Source organism: Cynocephalus volans, chromosome 16, assembly GCF_027409185.1.
Source record: "Cynocephalus volans isolate mCynVol1 chromosome 16, mCynVol1.pri, whole genome shotgun sequence".
Classification (NCBI taxonomy): Eukaryota; Metazoa; Chordata; class Mammalia; order Dermoptera; family Cynocephalidae; genus Cynocephalus; species Cynocephalus volans.
Genome location: NC_084475.1, coordinates 26779068 through 26799344, shown reverse-complemented (window position 1 = coordinate 26799344; position 20277 = coordinate 26779068). Strand labels below are relative to the sequence as shown.

Here is a 20277-nt window from a genome sequence, read left to right as displayed (position 1 = left end):
CATTTTGTAGCACGAGAAGTATGTGAAATTCATATTTGTGTTGACAAATAAAGTTTTATCAGAATGCAGCCCCCTTTTTTTTTTTTTTTAAAGTATATTATCTCTGGTGGTTTTGTGCTGCAATGGCAAAGTTGAATGGTTGTGACAGAGACCAGTATGAACTGTGAAGACTAAAGTATTTACTATTTGGCCCTCTATAGGAAGTTTGCTGAACCTGAGGCAAGGCAGTCTGGAGAGGCTTTATGGTTATAGAACCATTTGTGGTAAAATATCAGATAGGGGCCAAGTAATAGGTATTTCTAAAGCACTCAGAAATGCTTATTTTTAAAAAAATATATTGAGGATTTTGATTCTAGTTTGCTTATCTTATTTGTCTAGTCTTCTGCAACTTATTTTTTTTTTGAGTAAATGAACATTTTGTGGATTATTTGCCAACTGTAGCCCAGTCCCCATCTGAATGCAGTAGTTTTGTAAATGAATGATGTGAAAATCAATGAGGATTTACTGTTTCATCATTTTCAGAAAAGGAAGCATTAGACACCTTAAAATTATTCAGTGAAAATATCTTTATTATTGTTTTGAATTTCTATTGAATGATTATCTTTCTTATATGCAATCACTTTAAAAAAAAAAGTTCAGTATAAAATGAATAAAACTTCATTAAAAATTTCTCTGCCTCATTATGAAGGGAAAAAGTCCATTATAAGATTTATATCTCAATATAAACAACACAATAACATTTAAAACATTTTTATTGTAAACACATACTGATGGTTACTTAAACTGATATTTAGTTTAAGTTGGGTTTAAAAATTAAAACAAAACTCATCCTCTATTTTAAAGTATGCTCAGCATTTTTGGTGCATTTTTCCTGTTTTTATATTTCATAAAATTAGAACATGAGAAAAAGAAAGAAGGTCCCTTTTTTTCCTGTCTCCCAGTGATAACCGCTATTAGCATTTTGATTTTTTTTTTCCATATGTCTAAAAAAAATTAGCTGTATTTTATAATATATATTTTATTATAAATTATAATTTTATATAATTTATATTGCCTGTTTAAAAAAGAATGTAAGGTATTTTCTAAATACATATTCACCAAAATAAAACAAAATGAAAAAATAAGGAAAATATAATGACTCTTAACGATGAAAAATATATTCAACTTCACTAAAAAGTAATGGAAATTAAAATGTACTGAGGTATTGTTTCCCACATACCAAATTGGCTAAACTCTAGAAGCTTAAAAACATATTCTATTGATGAGGCTGTGGAAGAGCTGGCTCTCTCATATGTTGAAGGTGGGAGTGTCAATTGATAATACTTCTTGTAGAGGGTGATCTGTCAACGTTAATGGTATGTATTTTCTTTGACCTATTAATCCGACAACTGGGAATTTATAAGATATATTTACCTCAAATTACATGTGTGTGCATACACACACACATAGTTTGCATATGCATGAAATGATATTCGAAGTTTTTCGCAACATTGTTTTTAGATTGGAAACAACTCAAATGCCCATCAGTTAGAGACTTTTAAATAAATTATGGTATATCCATTCTATGAATACCATGCAGTGGTTGAAAAATAAAAAACTCTCCGTGCACTGATGGAAAGAGCTGCGAGATGAATTATTAAATGAATTAAGCAAGATGCTTGTTTTATGACATTCTAGACTTTGTATCAGAAAGAGGGAAAAGCAACCTGAATTTGTGTTTTCATAAAATAAAATTTGGAAGGAAGGTAATAAAAGTTATTACCTAATTGGGTGGAATGGTGGGCATGTGTTGAAAGTAAGGTTTTCATTTTAGGCTTTTATGTCATTTGATTTTTGTACAATGTCAGTATATTACCTACTCAGAAATTTTTTTTAAAAAAATTTTATTTTATTTTGTCAACCTACTCAGAAATTTTAAATTAAAAAGTAGGTGAAGAATTGTGACAAAAGCAAAATAAGGAGAGCAAAACCCTGGATTTCTTTATATTAAGTTTAGAATGGCTTATGAAACAAATACTTCTGAAATTGAGGCAATAATAGAAATACTGGTAGGAGCAAAAGCAGCAAATAAGTTTTGTTGACAGCAGATAACATTTATTAAATTTTTTTTTATGGATCAGACAGTAATAAGCATTTTATATGCAGTGTATATATGTGTATAAAGTGTGTCTTTGTATGCTATGACAGCTCTGTGAGGAAGGTACCGTTCTTTCTCTTTATTGTTCAGAAGAATATGTTGAAGCTTAGAATTGTTTGAGTAAATTATCCAAGGTTATATTGCTAGTAAGTGGCAGAGCCAAGAGTCAAACTCTGGTCTAGATCATGCGCCTATCCTGTTAATCATACATATGTAGCGATCACATATGTGTGGTTATACTATACTCTCTGTAAAGAGGAATATCTTGGATCTTTTTTTATAGAAGATATGGATCATCAGAGAACACTATTATGTAATGAACAACATTTCCTATAATATCTTTACAGTAAATAAAGCCGTTAGGCTCCCTAAATTGTTTCTTAAAGTGTTGCTGTGTGGCTGCAAACCTAACAAAGTACAGTTTTGCTGGTGGCCACATACGGTGCTATCTTTTGAGTATGGACTGAATGGGCTGCACATTTTCCAGAATGCCCCATGTAAATTATTCTCTTTTGAGCCAACTCTTTGATAAATGTTGAATGTCAGTAAGTCTGAGATTATAGTTCCTGAGAGGACCTGGAAAATATTCGTTGTTTTGTTTTGACTGGAAAGCCATATGTTTTAATAGACAGCTGAGATAAAGGAAGGAAGGGTTGACATTCTTTATGAAAGGTGAGCTGTTTAACGCAAATATATGTCTGAATAAAAAACTGTTTTTCCTGTTTATTAAAGAGGGCTTAGATCAGAGCAAAGATTTCCCTCAAGTGTTAATTTTAGGTCTAGTCTAATATAAATAGGCAGTGTCCCCCAAAATAAATATTACAGGTTGAAAAACAGTGGCCTGTAGACCATGTTCAACTTGCATGTGATTTTGGCTTAACTTGCAGTGGTTTTTTTTGTGTGTGTGTATGTGTGGTTTTTTTCCCCCCACAACTGATTGTCAACATTTAAAATTTCTAGATTCCACATAGAAATCCAAGTATCTGGTGCTTCTTGAAAAATTAGATATGACAGACTTTACCTCTGTTTCCTACTTGGCAGCAATCAGCTTGTTTTTAGACAGAACCTATGTTCCTTAATTTTCCAAAGTCCCACGAGTCAGCTTCACTCAGTTCTGTCAACCTGCTGGCCCCTGTAGGGCCTGTACTTTTGACTCTGTTTTACACTATGGAACATGGCTGTAGAACTGAGCTGTTATAATCAGCCGTTTAATATCAATTTTGTTTAAAAAATAAAACAAAGATACCTTTGTAAGTAATTAATTTTTGCATATTTGTAGTCTATATCAACCTTATTAATTAAATAAATTGTCCTGACAAACAGATATATTTAGTCATTCGTCCATACTTGAATACTTAAATTTCTTTTGTGTGGTATATTTGAGTATATATGTAAGTGTCTTCTCCTTCATTGTTGAAGGTCTAGTTAAAGTAAATTCTGAATTTATTTATTACAATAATTGATAGCTTTTTAAAAAGTTTGCTTCTTTAGAAAGAATTTGGTATTTTAAAATAATGATATTGAACCTAATCAAGAATTTATAGCTTAATCCTTTGATAGTAGATCTTTTTTCCTGATGAACCACTTTGTTAGTAATGAGGTTTTTTTGTAGAATAAGATTAAATTATGCTTAACTGCTTAACTAGTAGACTAATAATTTTAGCATTGCACTTTCTTTTTTTGTATCCTTTTTTCATATGTTTAACTATATCTCATATTTTACTATTTTCCTGATAATTTTTAATTCTTCAATTAGAATAGGTTCTTGGCTTATTTCACATTTAAGGTTATACAGTAATGTGATGTTAAATATATTTCTAAACTATATTAAAGTTAGTATCCTTTAATCACAAAGAATTATCATTATCCAGGAGACTACTTTCTGATTTGCCTGAAATTAAGGAGACTTTTCAGTGTTTAGTGTGTTTTTGAGATTTTATTATCACCATTTTGGCAAACTTCCTCACTCTGCTCTCAATAAATCTGTAAACCATAGTTCTAGCCTGCATTACCTATCTTAGGCTGAAACAAACAAACTTGAAATTTAAATCAGTTTATATAATCAACTTTCTCTTTAAGAATAAGTCATACTCTGAGAAGTAGCTATGTGTTGATACTAGCAGGACTTTTTGGCCAATCTACCTGGAGTTCCAGGCATCTGGCTTTAGGATCTGTATCCATTCTGTTTCAGCTACAGTTTGGTGCCACTTGGTGATTGTTGTCTTCTGTGGCTTACATATGATGGGAGGAAGATTGTGGGTTCTGTGGGTGGTTTGGATTTTAGGAATTTTCCAGTTAGGTAGTACTCATTTTGTTGGACTGAGATCAGGCCTGGAGAATCCTGGGGATGCAGGGACCACCCTCTGCTCTCTGACACAGGTGTTTTCCTCCCTTCCACCTTTGCCTTCCTACCACAGAAAAGAGGGGATTCTGCAGAACATGCAAGCTGACTGCCAATTACATTTTAGGTAAATTCTAGCTAGGTGGGTTTTTAAAAATCTTCTTATATAATCTGTTTTTTTTTTTTAACCGCTTCTAATAATGTTGTTATTATGTATACAAAATGATTTGCCTAAAGGTTAGATAGTGAATTCATACCATTTTTATGTAGAAAGGCGTAATAGACATTCAAAGTTTTTTTGTTTTGTTTTGGTTTTAAACTGTTCGACTTGTGGCTCTATTCTACATGGTTATTTTCTAGAACTGAGACTCTGATAAGTATTGATTTTTGTCTTGTTATGTACAGATAATTTTTTTGTACACAAAATATATAGATAGAGAAACGATCATTTTACACTTTTTTTATTCAAAACTTAGTTTTGGAGAAAGTTGTGCATTGGCATATAATAATGAATTTTGGTCAAACTTCTCTTTTATGATTTCAGGACAAAAATTGCCCAAGATATTGAGAGACTAATACATCAGAGTGATATCATAGATCGAGTGGTATATGATATAGATAATCCAAAGTAAGTCTGATTTTTAAAATTTCAGTGTTATTTCTAAAAGATAAAAAATATAGTTAACATTTACCTAGTTTATTCTTGCTATGTTTTCATCCTTTGGCAGGGATGTAATGGTAGGGGAAAGTCATTTTATTCCATTTAAATTGAATATGTCACAAGCTTTTGTTTGTTTCTAGGTGGATTTTTAATGTGTTTAAGGTAAAGGTCATGAACTGATGCTGGGTTTTTAAACAACTGAAATTACTTCCACTTAGGAGAGTGGAGATTTCACATGAATGCTTGCTTGCCATGCAGTATTTAGCCTTCGTTCCTTAGGACACAAGTTACCATCCCCTTTAGAAGGAGTACATGCTTGCTAATCCTCCACAGTCTCCACCAGTCTCTCTTGTCTCTTGCTGCTTAAAATGTGCTTCAGTCATTTAAATTACCTTCCTCTGCTGGCTGGTTTGCTCAGTTGGTTATAACACCAAGGTCAAGAGCTCAGATCCCTGTAGTGGCCAGCCGCCCCCCAAAATAAATAAATAAATAAATAACCTGCCTGGTCTTTGAAGCCATTTATTTGTGATTTTTGGTGAGTTAATCATTTACTATTTTGGATTATCACTGCTATCACATTTTAGGACTTAAATATAAGTAAGCCTGAAAATTAAAAATGCTGAATGTGACTATTGTTTAGTCATTTGCCTCCTTAAATGAAAAATTCAGTTAACCCTCAGTGGGTTTCTCTTCTCACTCAACATTCTGATATTTTTGGGAAATTTCACATTTCACTGATATATATGGAGGAAGTAAAACACTTTTTAAAGGTTTTTCTTAGATAAGAATAAAAGCTATATCAAAACTAATGAATGAATTTTAAATAATATTATTAGAAAAGAAACATCTACATTGTTTGTTTATAATCCCTTAGTTATTTCAGTAATTATAATTCTTTGTCAGATAAACCAGGCAGAAGTGGTAAAAACAGAAACTCAAGATCATTGACTGTGGTATACCAGTGGTATTCCGAACAGAAATGACTTCGGGCAAATTATTGAGCTTCTTGGAATCTTAGTTTTCTCCTATTGGAATATAAACTCCAGAAGAGCAAGAATTTGCATTCAATTAGGGAATCATACAAATAACTAAAACAGTATATGGTACCTAGTAGGCTCTCAGTAAATACTTACTAAAATAATGAATATGTAAAATGAGAGTACCTGTACTTTTTTGGTGCTGATTAAATAAGGTAGCTCTCTAAGTTGAAAATAATATTTTCACCTGAGAAATGCATGGTTCATTAAATTTATTGCTTCTTAGTATAGATCATATGCAGTTTAAAAAATAGGTCTTTTTTTCTATATGATAATTAGTACTTTAGAAATGACATTCGGTGAGGCAGAAGTTCTTCTTGTATCAGTATAAGCATAGTAACAAATCTTTAATTATGTATTTTTTTGTTTATAAATATAAGCCAAAGTTTGTACTTTGCTTGTGCTTTTCTTTGGTTTAAAAATAATGAAGATGGTCATGTGGCAGTAGTGATGCATTTTTAATCTGTAGTGTAGTTTTATTTTATTTTTTGCTCATCTGTTTAAATGCAGTGTATTTTAATATACTTGCTTTAAAAAATTCATTTAGTTACACCATTCCAGAAGAAGGAGATATTTTAAAGTTTAACTCCAAATTTGAATCTGGGAATCTGCGCAAAGTAATTCAAATTAGAAAGTAAGTCACTTAAAGTTTTCTCATTTTTTATGTGCACAGATATTTTCCTAATTTTCATCAGATTTATTTACCTTCTATTTTCAGAAATGAATATGATCTGATTCTGAACTCAGATATAAACAGCAATCATTATCATCAGTGGTTTTACTTTGAAGTCAGTGGAATGCGGCTAGGTGTTGCTTACAGGTTTAACATCATTAACTGTGAAAAGTCCAACAGTCAATTTAATTATGGTAAGACAATTTTCTTTTTCAATTGAGAGAACATTGCAGGCATTTTAACTGTAAGACAAGATTTTTTAAAAAATCGCTACTTTTTTTAATGTTTCAATATCTTCTTTTGTTTTTTTCAGTTCTCAAAATTCAAATATTTATTATGCAAAATTTGAAACAGGTTAAGCTTTGGTTTGTTGGTGAAAAGAGTTACATTTGTATAGGCAAGCCCTTTAAAGTTTAATGGGTATGACTGATTTCATCCATATTGAATACACCTAAAGATTTATTATGTATATTCTAATGCCTCCATTTGATCACATCATTTTTTCTTCCTTAGCCTGTTAATATAGTATATTACATTGATTGATTTTTGAATATTGAACCAGCCTTCCTTATTTGTGGAATAAACCCTGGTTGGTCAATGTGCGTAATTGCTAATACTTTGTCAAGAATTTTTGCATTTATACTCAGGAGGGATATTGGACTGCAGCTTTTTGTGTGTGTGTGTGTGTGTGTGTGTGCGCTGTATCTGCTTTTGGTATCATGGTAATACTGATCTCATAAAATGAGTTGCGAAGTGTTCCTGCCTCTTATTTTCTGGAAGCACTTGAGTGGAATTGGTGTTAATTCTTAAATGTTTGATAGAATTCTCCAGGGAAAGCATCTGAACCTGGAGATTTCCTTTTTGGTAGTCTGTTAAACCAAAAACTCAATTTCTTTAATAGTTTTAGGGCTATTCACATTAGCTGTTTCATCTTGAGTTAGTTGTCATAGTTTGTGCAATTGGGCCTATTTCTTCACGTTGTCAAATGTATGTGTATAATTGTTTGTAGTATTCTCTTACTGTTTTTTTGATGTCTGTCGAGTCTGTTTTGATAATATCCTATTTCATTCCAGCTAATGATAATTTGTGTCTTCTCTCTTTTTTTAATCAGTCTAATGAGAGGTCTGTCAATTTTATTGACATTTTTGAAGAACCAGCTTTTTGTTTTATTGGTTTTCCCTACTGTTTTTCTCATGACACAATTTTTAAAGAACTCAGGTGTTGTGCCAGCGAAAATCTTAAATATATAGCCTCATTTAAGGCTTTTGTGTTTAGTACTTTAATAAATACAAAACTAAGGGTTGTTAGGCATCTCTTTGTAGACAAACATTATGTCTGTGGAAGATAATGTAATTGTATAAACTTAATACCAGCATTTTTTAATTGAAACATTAGGTTTCAAGTATTTAATCTGATAATAGCAAATTTTTGGTGTAAATGAAAACAATTTCTTTTCCGGCATACAAAAAAACTTATGTTGTGGGTTGAGGAGAAACTTACTATGTATGACAACTTATAAAATCTCAGAGGTCTCAATCATTTGTTGTAAAGACTGAAAAGCTTTTAACAGCCGAGGCATGAGATGCTGTATTATCTGTTTCAAATAAATCCTATAAATTGTTAAAAACACGAATATTATGATGCTCTTTAAGGAGGGCATTTCTGAAAATTAAGGCTTTCAAGAGTTGTTCCCAATTGTCATTATTTATGTGGAAAACAGGAAATTGTATACTCTAAAGTTACTTCACATGAGTGGGGTAAAAGCTTTAGTCAGATTCATTTATTTAATGCAATAATTATAGGAAGATTAGGTAGTATAATATCTGGTTTAGATATAAATACTTTTCAAAGATTTGAAAATGTTTTAAGTAATCTAATTTTTAAATGATTTATTCTTTAAATATGTATATTTTGACTAAAGGTTCAGTGATTTTATTGATTTGAATGAATAGTGATATTTTTGATATGGTCTATTTCTATTCTTTATTTTTATGATCATTGAATGTGATGTTTCTCAGAGACATTTATTTGTTGACCTTAACCCTTCATATAACTTAAAAATTAGCTTAATTGAAACTCATTCATAGCATTACCCAAATTAGTTAAAAAGTCTAATGTTTTCCCTATTTTACTTGTAAGAATGATGCTAACATAATATTTGTAGAGGAGAAAAGAACAATTAATTAAATATAATTTTATTTGTATTTTGAGTGCTCCTTAAGAGTAAAATATAAAGGCATATATTTATTCCTTATATGATAGTCAATATGATTTTTAAGTAGTGCTACAAGTAGATAGCATTTATTACATTTAACTACAATTACATCTAACGATAATTACATTATTATAATTAACTACATTTATTATTCGCTTTAAAAAAACAGTACTCTTAACACTTTAAACTTCATTAAATATTTAAAAGTTTTAATTTTGAGTACATGAGGGTACTTCAGAAAGTTCGTGGAAAAATAGAATTAAAAGATAATATGAGTCTTTCCATGAACTTTTTAAGTACTCTTGTACATTTTGGAACAGTGCCTCTCTGTTTTTGAAAAAAACTTATCCCTCCATGTGATAGATAAAATGTTCTCTTCTTTTAGTGTTATTTGAAATTTTAAAATGAATAAAATTTAGTAACTAAAACTAAATCATTGCAATGGAACAGATGGCTGCTTTATTTTTAAATTTCCTCTCCTCTTTCCCCCTTCTTCTTTGGATATTCTTGTATGAATATCACGCTTTCCAAACTTACTTCGTAGAGAATTTGGAAAACAGAATGGTGTTAAGAAGAAAATTAAAACCATTGACAATGCATCATCCAGAGATAATCTCTTTAACATTTGTTTTTTCCTACTAGCCTTTTTTATAATGCAGTATGTGATTTCTACATATAGTTGTGTATTTATTTTAAAAAATAAGGCTCATAACCCATGAGTTTTCTATTCTATATTTTAGTCACATATTATCAACATTTTTTCTAGTCATTAAATACTCCTCTGCAACAGAGTTTTAATGGACATCCTATGGAGGTACTGTAACTTATTTACCCAAACCTTTCTTTGTCAGACATTTAAGTTGTTTGTAATTACTTTCTATTTTAAATGTTGCTGAGATGAACGTCATTGTTCTTAAATATTTGTGTGTATAATTATTTAGTTACAAATTCATGGAAGTGAAATTTCTTTATGTGCCAGCTATAAATGCATTTTTTTCTTATTATAAAATTGAATATTTAGTGTGGAAAATTTGGTCAATCGAAAACAGTTTAGAGAATAACCTCTACGAAGAAAAAAAGAAGAGAGTATCCAGAAAAACCACTGTTTAGCATTTTGTTATCAGGGCTTAAACTTATTAACATTCACATAATTTTAAAATTAAATTTTACCCTTTTAAAGATTTGGAATTACAGGATGAAAGTCATTTGTAACACTACCTTTTTTTTTTTTTTTTTTACTACACAATAATTTGTAAAAAATTTCCCCATGTGATTAATTATTATTCAACATCATCATTAGTAATGTCTGTAATATTCTGTTGAGGTAAGGTACGATAAATTATTTAAATGATAACAGACTAATGAAGATTTAAGTCTTTTTTTTTTTAAATTTTGATTTTTATTGAATCAAAATTGATTGTATATATTTTTGGCTTTCAACATTGAGATATGTTGATCAAATCAATATTACTAGCATATATATATTATTACAAATTGTAATTATTCTTTATGCCCCTTGTCCAATCCCTCCTCATTCCCCTGTTCCCCCCCCTAATTACCCTAGATTTCTTCTCTCCCTCTGAAATAATAATGGTTACTCTGTTGATTTGCTGCCCAAATGATCTGTCCAATGCTGAGAGGCATGATCAGGTCCCCCAATACTATCATAGAGCAGACGTCTCTTCCATCACTATGAAATGGGCTCTATGGAGACAGACATCCTTCTCCTGTCTTTATCTCTGCTGGTGACTCTCCTTGTGTCAACTCACTCCAGTGGCTGGCGGACCATCTGTGTGGTGGTTGTGGCATCTAGCCGCCTTTGCCACAGCCATGGTTATTGTGGTAGCTGTGGTGGGCCACCCACATGGAGGAGATGTTTTTGGCATGTTCTGTGGTGCTGGCAGTGTGCCTGGTTGTGGAGAGTGTCTGATCCCCAGTTCCATGCCCTGGGTCACTGAATGGGCCCCCAAGGCACTGACACAGTATGCCTTTGCGGGGGCACGCCTAGGGTTCTCCCGCAGACCCAGAAGGAGAAGGAGCCAACAGGATTACCCCTGGTGTTGGGACCGAGGGGTCTCGGGGAAAAGTGAGCCTGCTGCCCGCCCACCCAGCCCCCTGAAAGAGACTCAGACGTGGCAGGGGTTCTGTCAGGGCAGTTCCACTTTATTGCCATTACACTGCAATTTATATAAGAAAGCACGTAGGGGCTCTCCATGAACTAACCAATCAATTAAAGGATCACACAGGCATGCATTTTGTATTAACATGTTGAGCATAGCGATCACGCAGGGTTCAGGAGTGTGGAAATACTAGAGGACCAATAAAAACCTTCTGGAGCTATCTTGGGTTATGCCTCCCCTACTTCCTGCAGGCACCATCTTCATCCTCCAACCATAAGCACCATGTGGCTCACAGATAATGTTTGCTCCTAAAAATGGGCCCAAAACCCTTTCATAGTATAAAATAATCACTTTTATCCCATCCAGTATCTTTTGCTCTGAATTCTATTTTTATATTGTTTTTGCTTAAATTTGCTTACTGTATCTTTGCCTGTTTTTTTTTTTTTTTTTTTTTTGGTAGAGGTTGGGTTTTGTTGTTTGACCCTTTGTCTTATGATACATGATTTTAATCTATTTAAAATTCTTATAATTAATATGTTTGGATTTTTATGCTTTTTATTTTTGTGTTTATTGTTTTCTTTGTTATTCTTGAAGGGACTTCAAGATGTTTTGTGATACTTCTTTTAGATCCAAAATATAAAATACAAAAAGAATCTGAGGTATATTCCACATTGGATTTTTCTTAGTCTTGCTCTATGTGCTGTTAGTTTAGTAGAGGTTCCATCCAGATTCTGACTGTTGTCTGTTGTGGAGTTTTCTTTTTATTTCCATATGTTTATAAATGTATTTGTAACTAGGAAATTACAAGAAGCTATAGAAGGAGCTGTTTAGGAAAATGTAATTTTTAATGAAACTGTCATTAGGTTTGTCAGGTTAATACTACATAAAGCAAATCTTTCTTTATCTTAACATAAACAGAATTAGAAGAAGAAAGGGACCACTATTTTGGTAAACTAGAATTCATTATTGTAAGCAATTGTAAGTAGCTATGTAGTGACTATTGTCATCAGATCCATTTTGAATTCATTTCAGGGATGGTGCTGATGAGTAAAGAAAATATTTTTAGTGGAAATTTCTTGTCAGAAGTGTTTATTTAATTATCGTACATGATTAAAATGAGGAAGTAGTGTTAAGTAAGAGAGTAGCTTATTCTCTGTAAAGTTTTTCATTTTTTGATTGGGGCTTGCTGATTTGGGGAGTATTTAAGTTCTCTAGGAAATATGCCCAATAGAGAGGTCTTGTTTTGTGGCAGTGCTTCAGAAAAGGGGTAGGCTGACCATTGCTTTTGTTTAAGTTCTTTGAGATTTTAAAAATGATTCTGTTAAGTTCTTAGTTTTCTTACAAATGAATGATCTTAAAGTTAAGCAGTTTTACAATATATATATTTCTTACTGTGTTCTTAATTGTAATGATAATGCTGAATTTGAATTTATGTCACTACTACGCTATATATATCTGTTTCAATCCATCACCCCTCTCACCCTCCCGTTACTTGAAAGGGATTTGCTCACATTACCACTAGATGGCAGTCTTGCATTTTTGTAACTTGGAGCTTTAGTAGCCAGCTTCTCTTTCATTCTTTTCTGGTCTCCATCTCTCCTAGATATATGAGGATTTTAAACTACCTTCTTACATAAATTGAACATGTATGGAACCAGGCAACAAAGTAGAATTTTGGAGTCTAGTCTGTGGAGTTCCCGCCCCCTTTGCCCATGTTAGTGAATTCCGTACCTTGACTAGGGAAGTCTTCCCTGACTCCCAGACTGGATCAGTTTCTCTGACAAAGATTCCTCATAATTTTTTTCTTTTGGGGTGCTTTTCATAGTTTTATGTTATTATGTGTGTGGCTGATGCCTTTCCTGCTTGCCCCCCTCCCCCCGCCCCTAACTTGTTTGCAAATTTCTCGAGATGAGGAATAACAAATTGTTATTAACATATAAATTGTTATCAACATTTATAGCATAGCATTTAGTAGATGCTTAGTAAATATTTGTTAAATGTATGAGGCGATGGATGATATGTGAAGAAGATCCTGTTAGGAACATAAAACAAACATGCACAAAATATATGTGAAGAAGTTTAATTTATGATTATCAACTTTTTCTAAATATTTTATTTTGAAATAATTTCAAATTTTAAAAAAAGTTGCACTCTTTATCTAAATGTTGAGCATCTGAAATGATGCCTCATTACCCTGGAATACTTTGGGTATATTTTCTACAAACAGTGGCATTTTTCTGTATAACTATAATACAACTATTAAAGTCAGGAATTTATCATTGATACATGAATCTCATGTAATCTTTATTTATTTTTAATGATTATGTTATGGATTTTTTAAATTGGTTATGAATATTCATGGGGTTCAAACTGTTACCACTCATGCCCAAGATGTGATGGCCCAGATCCATACTGGCAGCGTGTCCATTACCACAAACTGCGGTTATATCCCGTGTCCCCTACCCAGTTATCCCCGACCGTCCTCCCCTCATGTAATCTTTAGACCCCCATTTAAGTTTTACTCCTTTTCTCTGTAGAAGGGTTCTGCTCAGAACCACATGTTCTATTTGGATGTCAAGTCTCTTTAGACTATTTTAGTCAGGAAATAGTTTTGCAGTCTTTGATGTTCATGACCTTCACACTTTTGAATATTGTGGTTGATTATTTTGTAGAATGGTTTGCAATTTGGAATTGTCTCATGTTCCTTATGATTTGATTGAACTTATGCATCTTTGGCAGAAATATCACAGAAGTGATGTTATGTTCTGGTGGCACAGGATTTTGTTTTATCCCATTCCCTATGATAATAATTTGATTACTTGGTATCTACCAGGCTTTTCCATTGTAATGTTACTACCCTTTTTCCCTTTGTAGTTAGTATTTTATATCAAGTTACTTTGAGACTATGTAAATATCTCTCTGCTTCTCAAGCTTTCAATTTATTAATATCAGTGTATACTTGGTTTCCTATTTTACTCAGTGGGTTATAATTTGTAACTATGATTGTTTATTTTGATTCTCAAATTGCCTGAGATGTGGCAGGGAGATCCCTTTCACGTTGGATTATGTGCCCTTTTGACATATCTCCATCATTCCTTGTGGATGTCCTTGCTTTTTGGCACAACAAGATGTATAAAGGCTCATCTTGCTTTTTTCTGCTCCAGCCTGAAATCAGCTATGATTTCAAAGTCATGACTTCAGAATCAGAATCTTCAAAGAACCCTGGTTTGTTTTACTAGATGTAGTGGATTGAATTATGTTCCCCCAACACTCACTGAAGCTTGAATTGTTTCCCCCAAATTTTATGTATTAGAAACTTGGTTCCCACTGTGACTGTTAAGAGGGTGGGAGATCGTATTATGGTAATTGAAAGGTGGAGCCTTGAAGCGGTGATTGGATTGTAGGACCCTGCAGTAGTGAATGGATGAAAAATGGTGGTCAGGGGTGTGGTTCTGAGGGCTTAAAAGAAGAAGAGTCTGTCTTTGTTCTCTCTGCTTCCACCATCTTGCAATGTGAGACCCCTGGGACACTGTGGCCACCACCAGATGGACTTTGGACTTTCCAGCCTCAGAAACTGTAAGCAATAAATTTCATTTTCTTTATAAATTACCCAGTTCCTTGTATTTTGTTATAAGCAACAGTAATGGACTAATATGATAGAAAACAGTATTTTAAAACCAAGACTGTACACTTAGTATGCACGTTGCTATCGGGCTGTTGCTGCTTCTAAGCCATCTGAATGGACAGAATTAGGTAATATATGTTTGTACATGTGTAATATTTTTATGGAAATTTACATTTGTATTAGTTTCTATATTTGTACATGTATATTTATGTGTGCGTATGTGTAATCATATACCCACACCACTCCATGAGGTTACACTGATAGCTTCAATTTCAAGTCTCATAACACAGGCTTTATTCTAGTTTTCTTTTCATATTTATAACCTTCTTGTCCAAATGGGAGAATTTTGGTTCCCATTGTCTTTAATATACTTACTTATTTGATCAATTCCCTTGTATGTAAAAATCTCCCTGTTGCCCCTTTGGGCAGATGCCTTCATCACCCCATTCAAGGTCTGACACCCCAGATCAGCCTGTCCTCCCATCCCTCTGCATGGGTGCCTTCCTTTCTCATTTTTCATTTTGTTTTTAATTTCTAATTTTATTACATCGTGGTCAGAGAGTTTTGTTTGTAATATTTGTATTTTATGACACTTATTGTTGTTTTCTTTGTGATGTGATCAATTTTTGTGAATGTTCTATGTGCTCTTGAGAAGAAGGTATATTCTCTGTTATCAGGGTGAGATATTTGACATTTGTACGTAAGAATTGCCTTATTGATTATCTTATTTACATCTTCTATATATGTATATTTTTTGTTCAACTGATCTTTTACTGAGAGTGGTGTGTTGAAGTCTGCTATCAAGAGAGTTTTTTTGTTTCTCCCTGTATCTCCTGTAGTTTCTGCTTTATATAGGAGGTTGATCTTATTTGATGTATAGATCCTAAGTATTGTTATATTTTCATTGTGAATTGTGACTTTTGTCATTATTAAAGTTTCTTCTTTGTTTCATTTAATTTTTTTTTTTTGGCCTGAAATCTACTTTGATCTAAGGATTTCAACCCCTACTTTGTTTTTTCCATTTGCCTACTATATCTTTGCCTGTGTCTCTACTTACAGGTAATTTAAAGTTTGTTATATTCTGTCTTCTAGTAATGCTGAAGTCCTGGGTCATGTGTGGTTTTATTTGTGTTGCTTGGTGAATTTATTTATTAATTGCTTGGTGCGGATATGTGGAAAGATTCAGATTCATATGGCTGCCGTTAACTTCCAGCCAACAAGCCAATCTTCCTATTTTTAGTGTAAATCTCTGCTGTAACTAGCCATATTAGAAGAACATATTTTTTTTTTCCTCTGTAGAGTCACTGAGTCCAAATAACATATGCAACTTGTGATAGTTGGATCTGTTAAATGAGTGTGTTAACTTAAACTCCAAAATTCTGTGAGTCTGTGCTTAATAGTACATTGATGATTAGGGCCTAAAACACCTCTTCATTCTTGGTATTAGCACTTAATATTGACTATGTCCTCAATAAAACTTTGACCTTTACTTGAATATTATTAGAGGCCAATACCATTACATGTTACTGTGGCAATTTAATATTTCAATTGTTTATATTCAAGCGAGAAGATGGACAATTTTTAGCATATTTGTTTTATGCACATAAAGGTTTATACTTTGGCTAATGAATAAATTACTCAAATATACCTTTTAAAAAAATTTAATTTAATTTTATCAATGTACGATGTAGTTGATTTTTGTGTCCCTTTACTGAATCCTGCCTCCCCCTCTCCCCCCTCCATCAATATCATGTCTGTTTGAAATACAGCCTTTCTATATCAAGTTGATCAAATTGTGGTTTATTGAGTCTTAGTTACTTCATTTGATTGATTCTTGGCAGGTCAACCCATTTTGTCCGAACGGTTTTTATTATAGTGAGAATTTCCAAATATAGCTCCCTTCACTGTGACCAGAATTTAATACTATCATTTTAAAAGTGATATAAGAATACATTGTCTTTTACTAAAGTGCCCTTTCACCTGAGCCTATACCTTTTTCTACCTTACTGTAGTTAACTACTATGAAGAGTTTTGTGTGTCTGGAGCAGATTGAAATTTCACATTGAAATGGTTCACTGAGTCCGAGGAAGGGATAAGGAAGACAGAGATCTTTTATATGTACCAGTGAAATTCTTGAGTTTCAAGTGTAAAGAGAAAAATCTTAATAGCTTCCACTTTACAAGGATGGGTTACTTAAAAGTAAATGATGATAATATTAACAGTAGCTAACATTCATTGAATGTTTACCATGTGCTTGGCCTTGCTCTAAGTGCTAAGTGCTAACACATGTGATAATCCACACAGCAAACAACCCAGTGAGGTTGTTACCCTCATTTTACAGAAGGGAAAATGGGGGCATAGAGGGGTTAATAATTTGTCCAGGATTGTGCATCTGTTATGTGGTGAACTTGGAATTCAAACCCAGGTAGTCTGGTTGCAAATTGCATGCTCTTAGTCACTATACTGTTCTGCATATGAGAAATTTAGACTTGTATTGGACTCATCTGTGGCACTGAAGCTAGAAGACAGCCAAATGTCTTTTGCAAAATCTGCCATTTGTTTGTCACTGCCAACAAACTACATCTTGGTGTATATAAGAATTCAGAAAATATGCTACTCTGAGGAAAATTGAGTAAAAGGATCTCAAGGTAGAACACTTGGAATATATAAAATGTGTTAAGTAACAACATTCTAAAGGGGGTAATATGAGAAGAGTGAAAGTTAACTTGTCTTAGTGGGATGGCTTAGTTATTTAATTTGGTATAGTGTTAGAAAAATATCAGTTAATCGTAGCTACAGGATGGGAAGTGGAATTGAAAAGCACGATAGGAAGTTTCCAAGTTAAGGAAGAAGAAAAGGAAATGTGGAGAAATGCATCCAAACCAGTAAAAAGAAGAAGGTAAAAAAGAAGAAAAAGCATTTGATATGTAGTTGAAAGAAAGTAAGATAAAAGGAATAATATGAGATGTACATCTGTAATCACTAATTTTGAATGAGCTAAAATGCCCTCAAAAGTCAGATATTGAAAGTTGCATAATTAAGTAGTGTGTGTGCGTGTGTGTTAGTTCAGTGACAAAAAAAGCTTGAGAATGAATGATTGGGCAACGATAAACTTGGAAAATGCAAATAAAATAAAGCAGAAGTGTCAATGTTAATGTCAGACAAAGAAAAATTCAAGTTCAAAACAGGGAGTAGGCCAAAGGCAGATATTATGTATTTATGTTGCAATCCTTGAAGATGCTGTAAATCTTTATACAGCACAACCATAATCACATTGCACCCACACATAAATAGAGCAAAAGCTCCAGGAAATACAACTTGATTAGAAGACAGTTATTATGAGAATTTAAAATACCTCTTTCAGAATATGACATATCAAGAAGACAAAAAATGAGCAAGGACTTAAAGAATTGGAATAATGCAGTCAACAAGCTTGAGTTTTGTTTTACTAGGATCCCACGTTTGAGAACATCCCATAATTGAGGATGTACTCCGGTTGTCTTGAGGGTGAAATTTAAGGAAGAGGAACATGTGAGGTGTAAGAAATGGTGGAACTAATTTGGGAGTCTGTGAAAAGACATAGCAGGATGAAAGCTGAAGAGCATTCCTAGAAAGCAGCTTTCCGATTCCAAATTAGAATCGGAAGTTAGTGGGTTTCTGAAATTATGCTTAAAAAAAAAAGTAGCATAGATTCTAAGACATAATATGATATAATGTGATTAAAAAATTGAAAACTATTAGTGATATGGGGGGAAAAAGGCCTATGAATTTTCTCCCAGTAAAAGGGTAAAACAGCAACAGAAAACTGCAAAAAAGTGATGCTGCAGATGTGAAACAAACTAAATTGTCATGTCAGTTGGAGGATTTGATGAAGTGTATGAAACAATTCATTTGAAATGGATGCTAGAAACATTTTCTTTTGGGGAACATACACCTTGGCTTTGTAGTGAACTGTATTTATAGAATAGTAATGTAATTAAGTACTATTGCTTTTCAACTTTTACAATCTGCTTGTAGAAGAAGCACAAGAAATTATCTTCTTTGTGTTCCTGAAAGATTTAAAACTTTGTTGTATATTTTGTTACAGGGAAGTTATTGATGATTAAAATTCTACAGATTTCATTGTTTATGATCTAAAATATTAGTAGAAATCAACAAAAAGTTGAATAAAAATGGGTACTTGGGAATTATATAATATTCATTAAAAAAAACCCCCAAAGGCAACATTTAAAACTGATGTTACAAATACCTAGAACTGTGCTGTCCAATACGGTAGCTACCAGCCATGTGTGGCTACTTAAATTTAAATTAATTAAAATTCAGTATTTAAAACATTGAATTCTTCAGTAGAGCTAGGCTGTCTTACAGTGCTTAATAGCCACCTGTGGCTAGTGGCTGCCACACTGGACAGTGCAGACACGCAGCATTTCCATCCTCGCAGAAAGGTCAGTTGGATAGCTCTGATCTAGAAAGCAGTGCAAGGAGAACACTTCAGACTTAAGGGACATAGCTAAACTGGTATTCAGAGGAAATTTGAAAGCCTTTAATACCTTGCATTATTTAAAATAAAGACTGAAAATAGGTTAACTACCTCCTTAAAAAATTAGAAAAAGAAGAAAATAAACCAAAAGCAAGTAAGAGAAAATTAATAAAAATAAATGCTGAAAATAATGAGAAAAAAATAAACCAAAACATAGAAATACCAAAAATGATGGGAGAAAGTAGAGATTCTGAACAGGCTATAATTGTTTACAAGGAAATAAAAAATGATTTTATTAGTCACAATATTGAGATGGTATTCCAGCTGAATTATATTTACCCTTTAAAAAATAGTTTGTGCTTTTATTATCTATTCTAATAAATGATGGTAAGCTTTTAAATTCATTTTTATGAAGCTAGTGTATTCTTGATACCAATACTTAGTAAAGGTAATTTAAAAAAAACCCCAAAACCAGCTTAAGAATTAAGATGCAAAGATTCTAAATACTAGCTAATTTAATCACATACTGTTAAAAGAACAGCATTTTCCTGGAATGTAAAAAGAGGAAATCTACCTCATGATTTATTGCATCAATAGTTGAAAGGAGATAAACTGTGTGATTCTGTTAGTAGACGCTGAAAAAGCATTTGATGAAATAATTAAAACTCTTATGTGTAATAAGAATTACACAAAACGACTCAAGATATGGGAATAATACTAGCACTCACCACCTAGGGTGGTTATGAGGATTTCATGAATAAATATATGTGAAAACCTTTGAGCAGTATCTAGCATATAGCAATTGTTTAATGTTAGGTATTTTTATTACATAAACATGATAAAGTTGATTTGTGAAAACAAGGCAAATATTACATTGAATGGTTGAACATTTTGGTTAAAATCACGAACAAGATAGGGTTATTTGTTCTTAGCACTATATTCAGCATCATAGCATTTTTTGAGTTTGTTTCATTTCTTTAAATGCAAT

The 20277-nt window shown here is 32.6% G+C and overlaps 1 protein-coding gene across 5 annotated transcripts in view; it reads left to right on the top strand.

Moving 5' to 3' along the window:
- Positions 1-20277, top strand: part of AGTPBP1 (ATP/GTP binding carboxypeptidase 1) — a 173674-nt gene that overhangs the window by 91095 nt on the left and 62302 nt on the right. For all 5 annotated transcript variants that reach the window (XM_063080496.1, XM_063080499.1, XM_063080498.1 and 2 more), the window contains 3 exons: positions 5023-5106; positions 6724-6810; positions 6895-7043. In XM_063080496.1, the coding sequence (XP_062936566.1) occupies positions 5023-5106; positions 6724-6810; positions 6895-7043 (320 nt within the window). The remainder of the gene's footprint in view (positions 1-5022; positions 5107-6723; positions 6811-6894; positions 7044-20277) is intronic.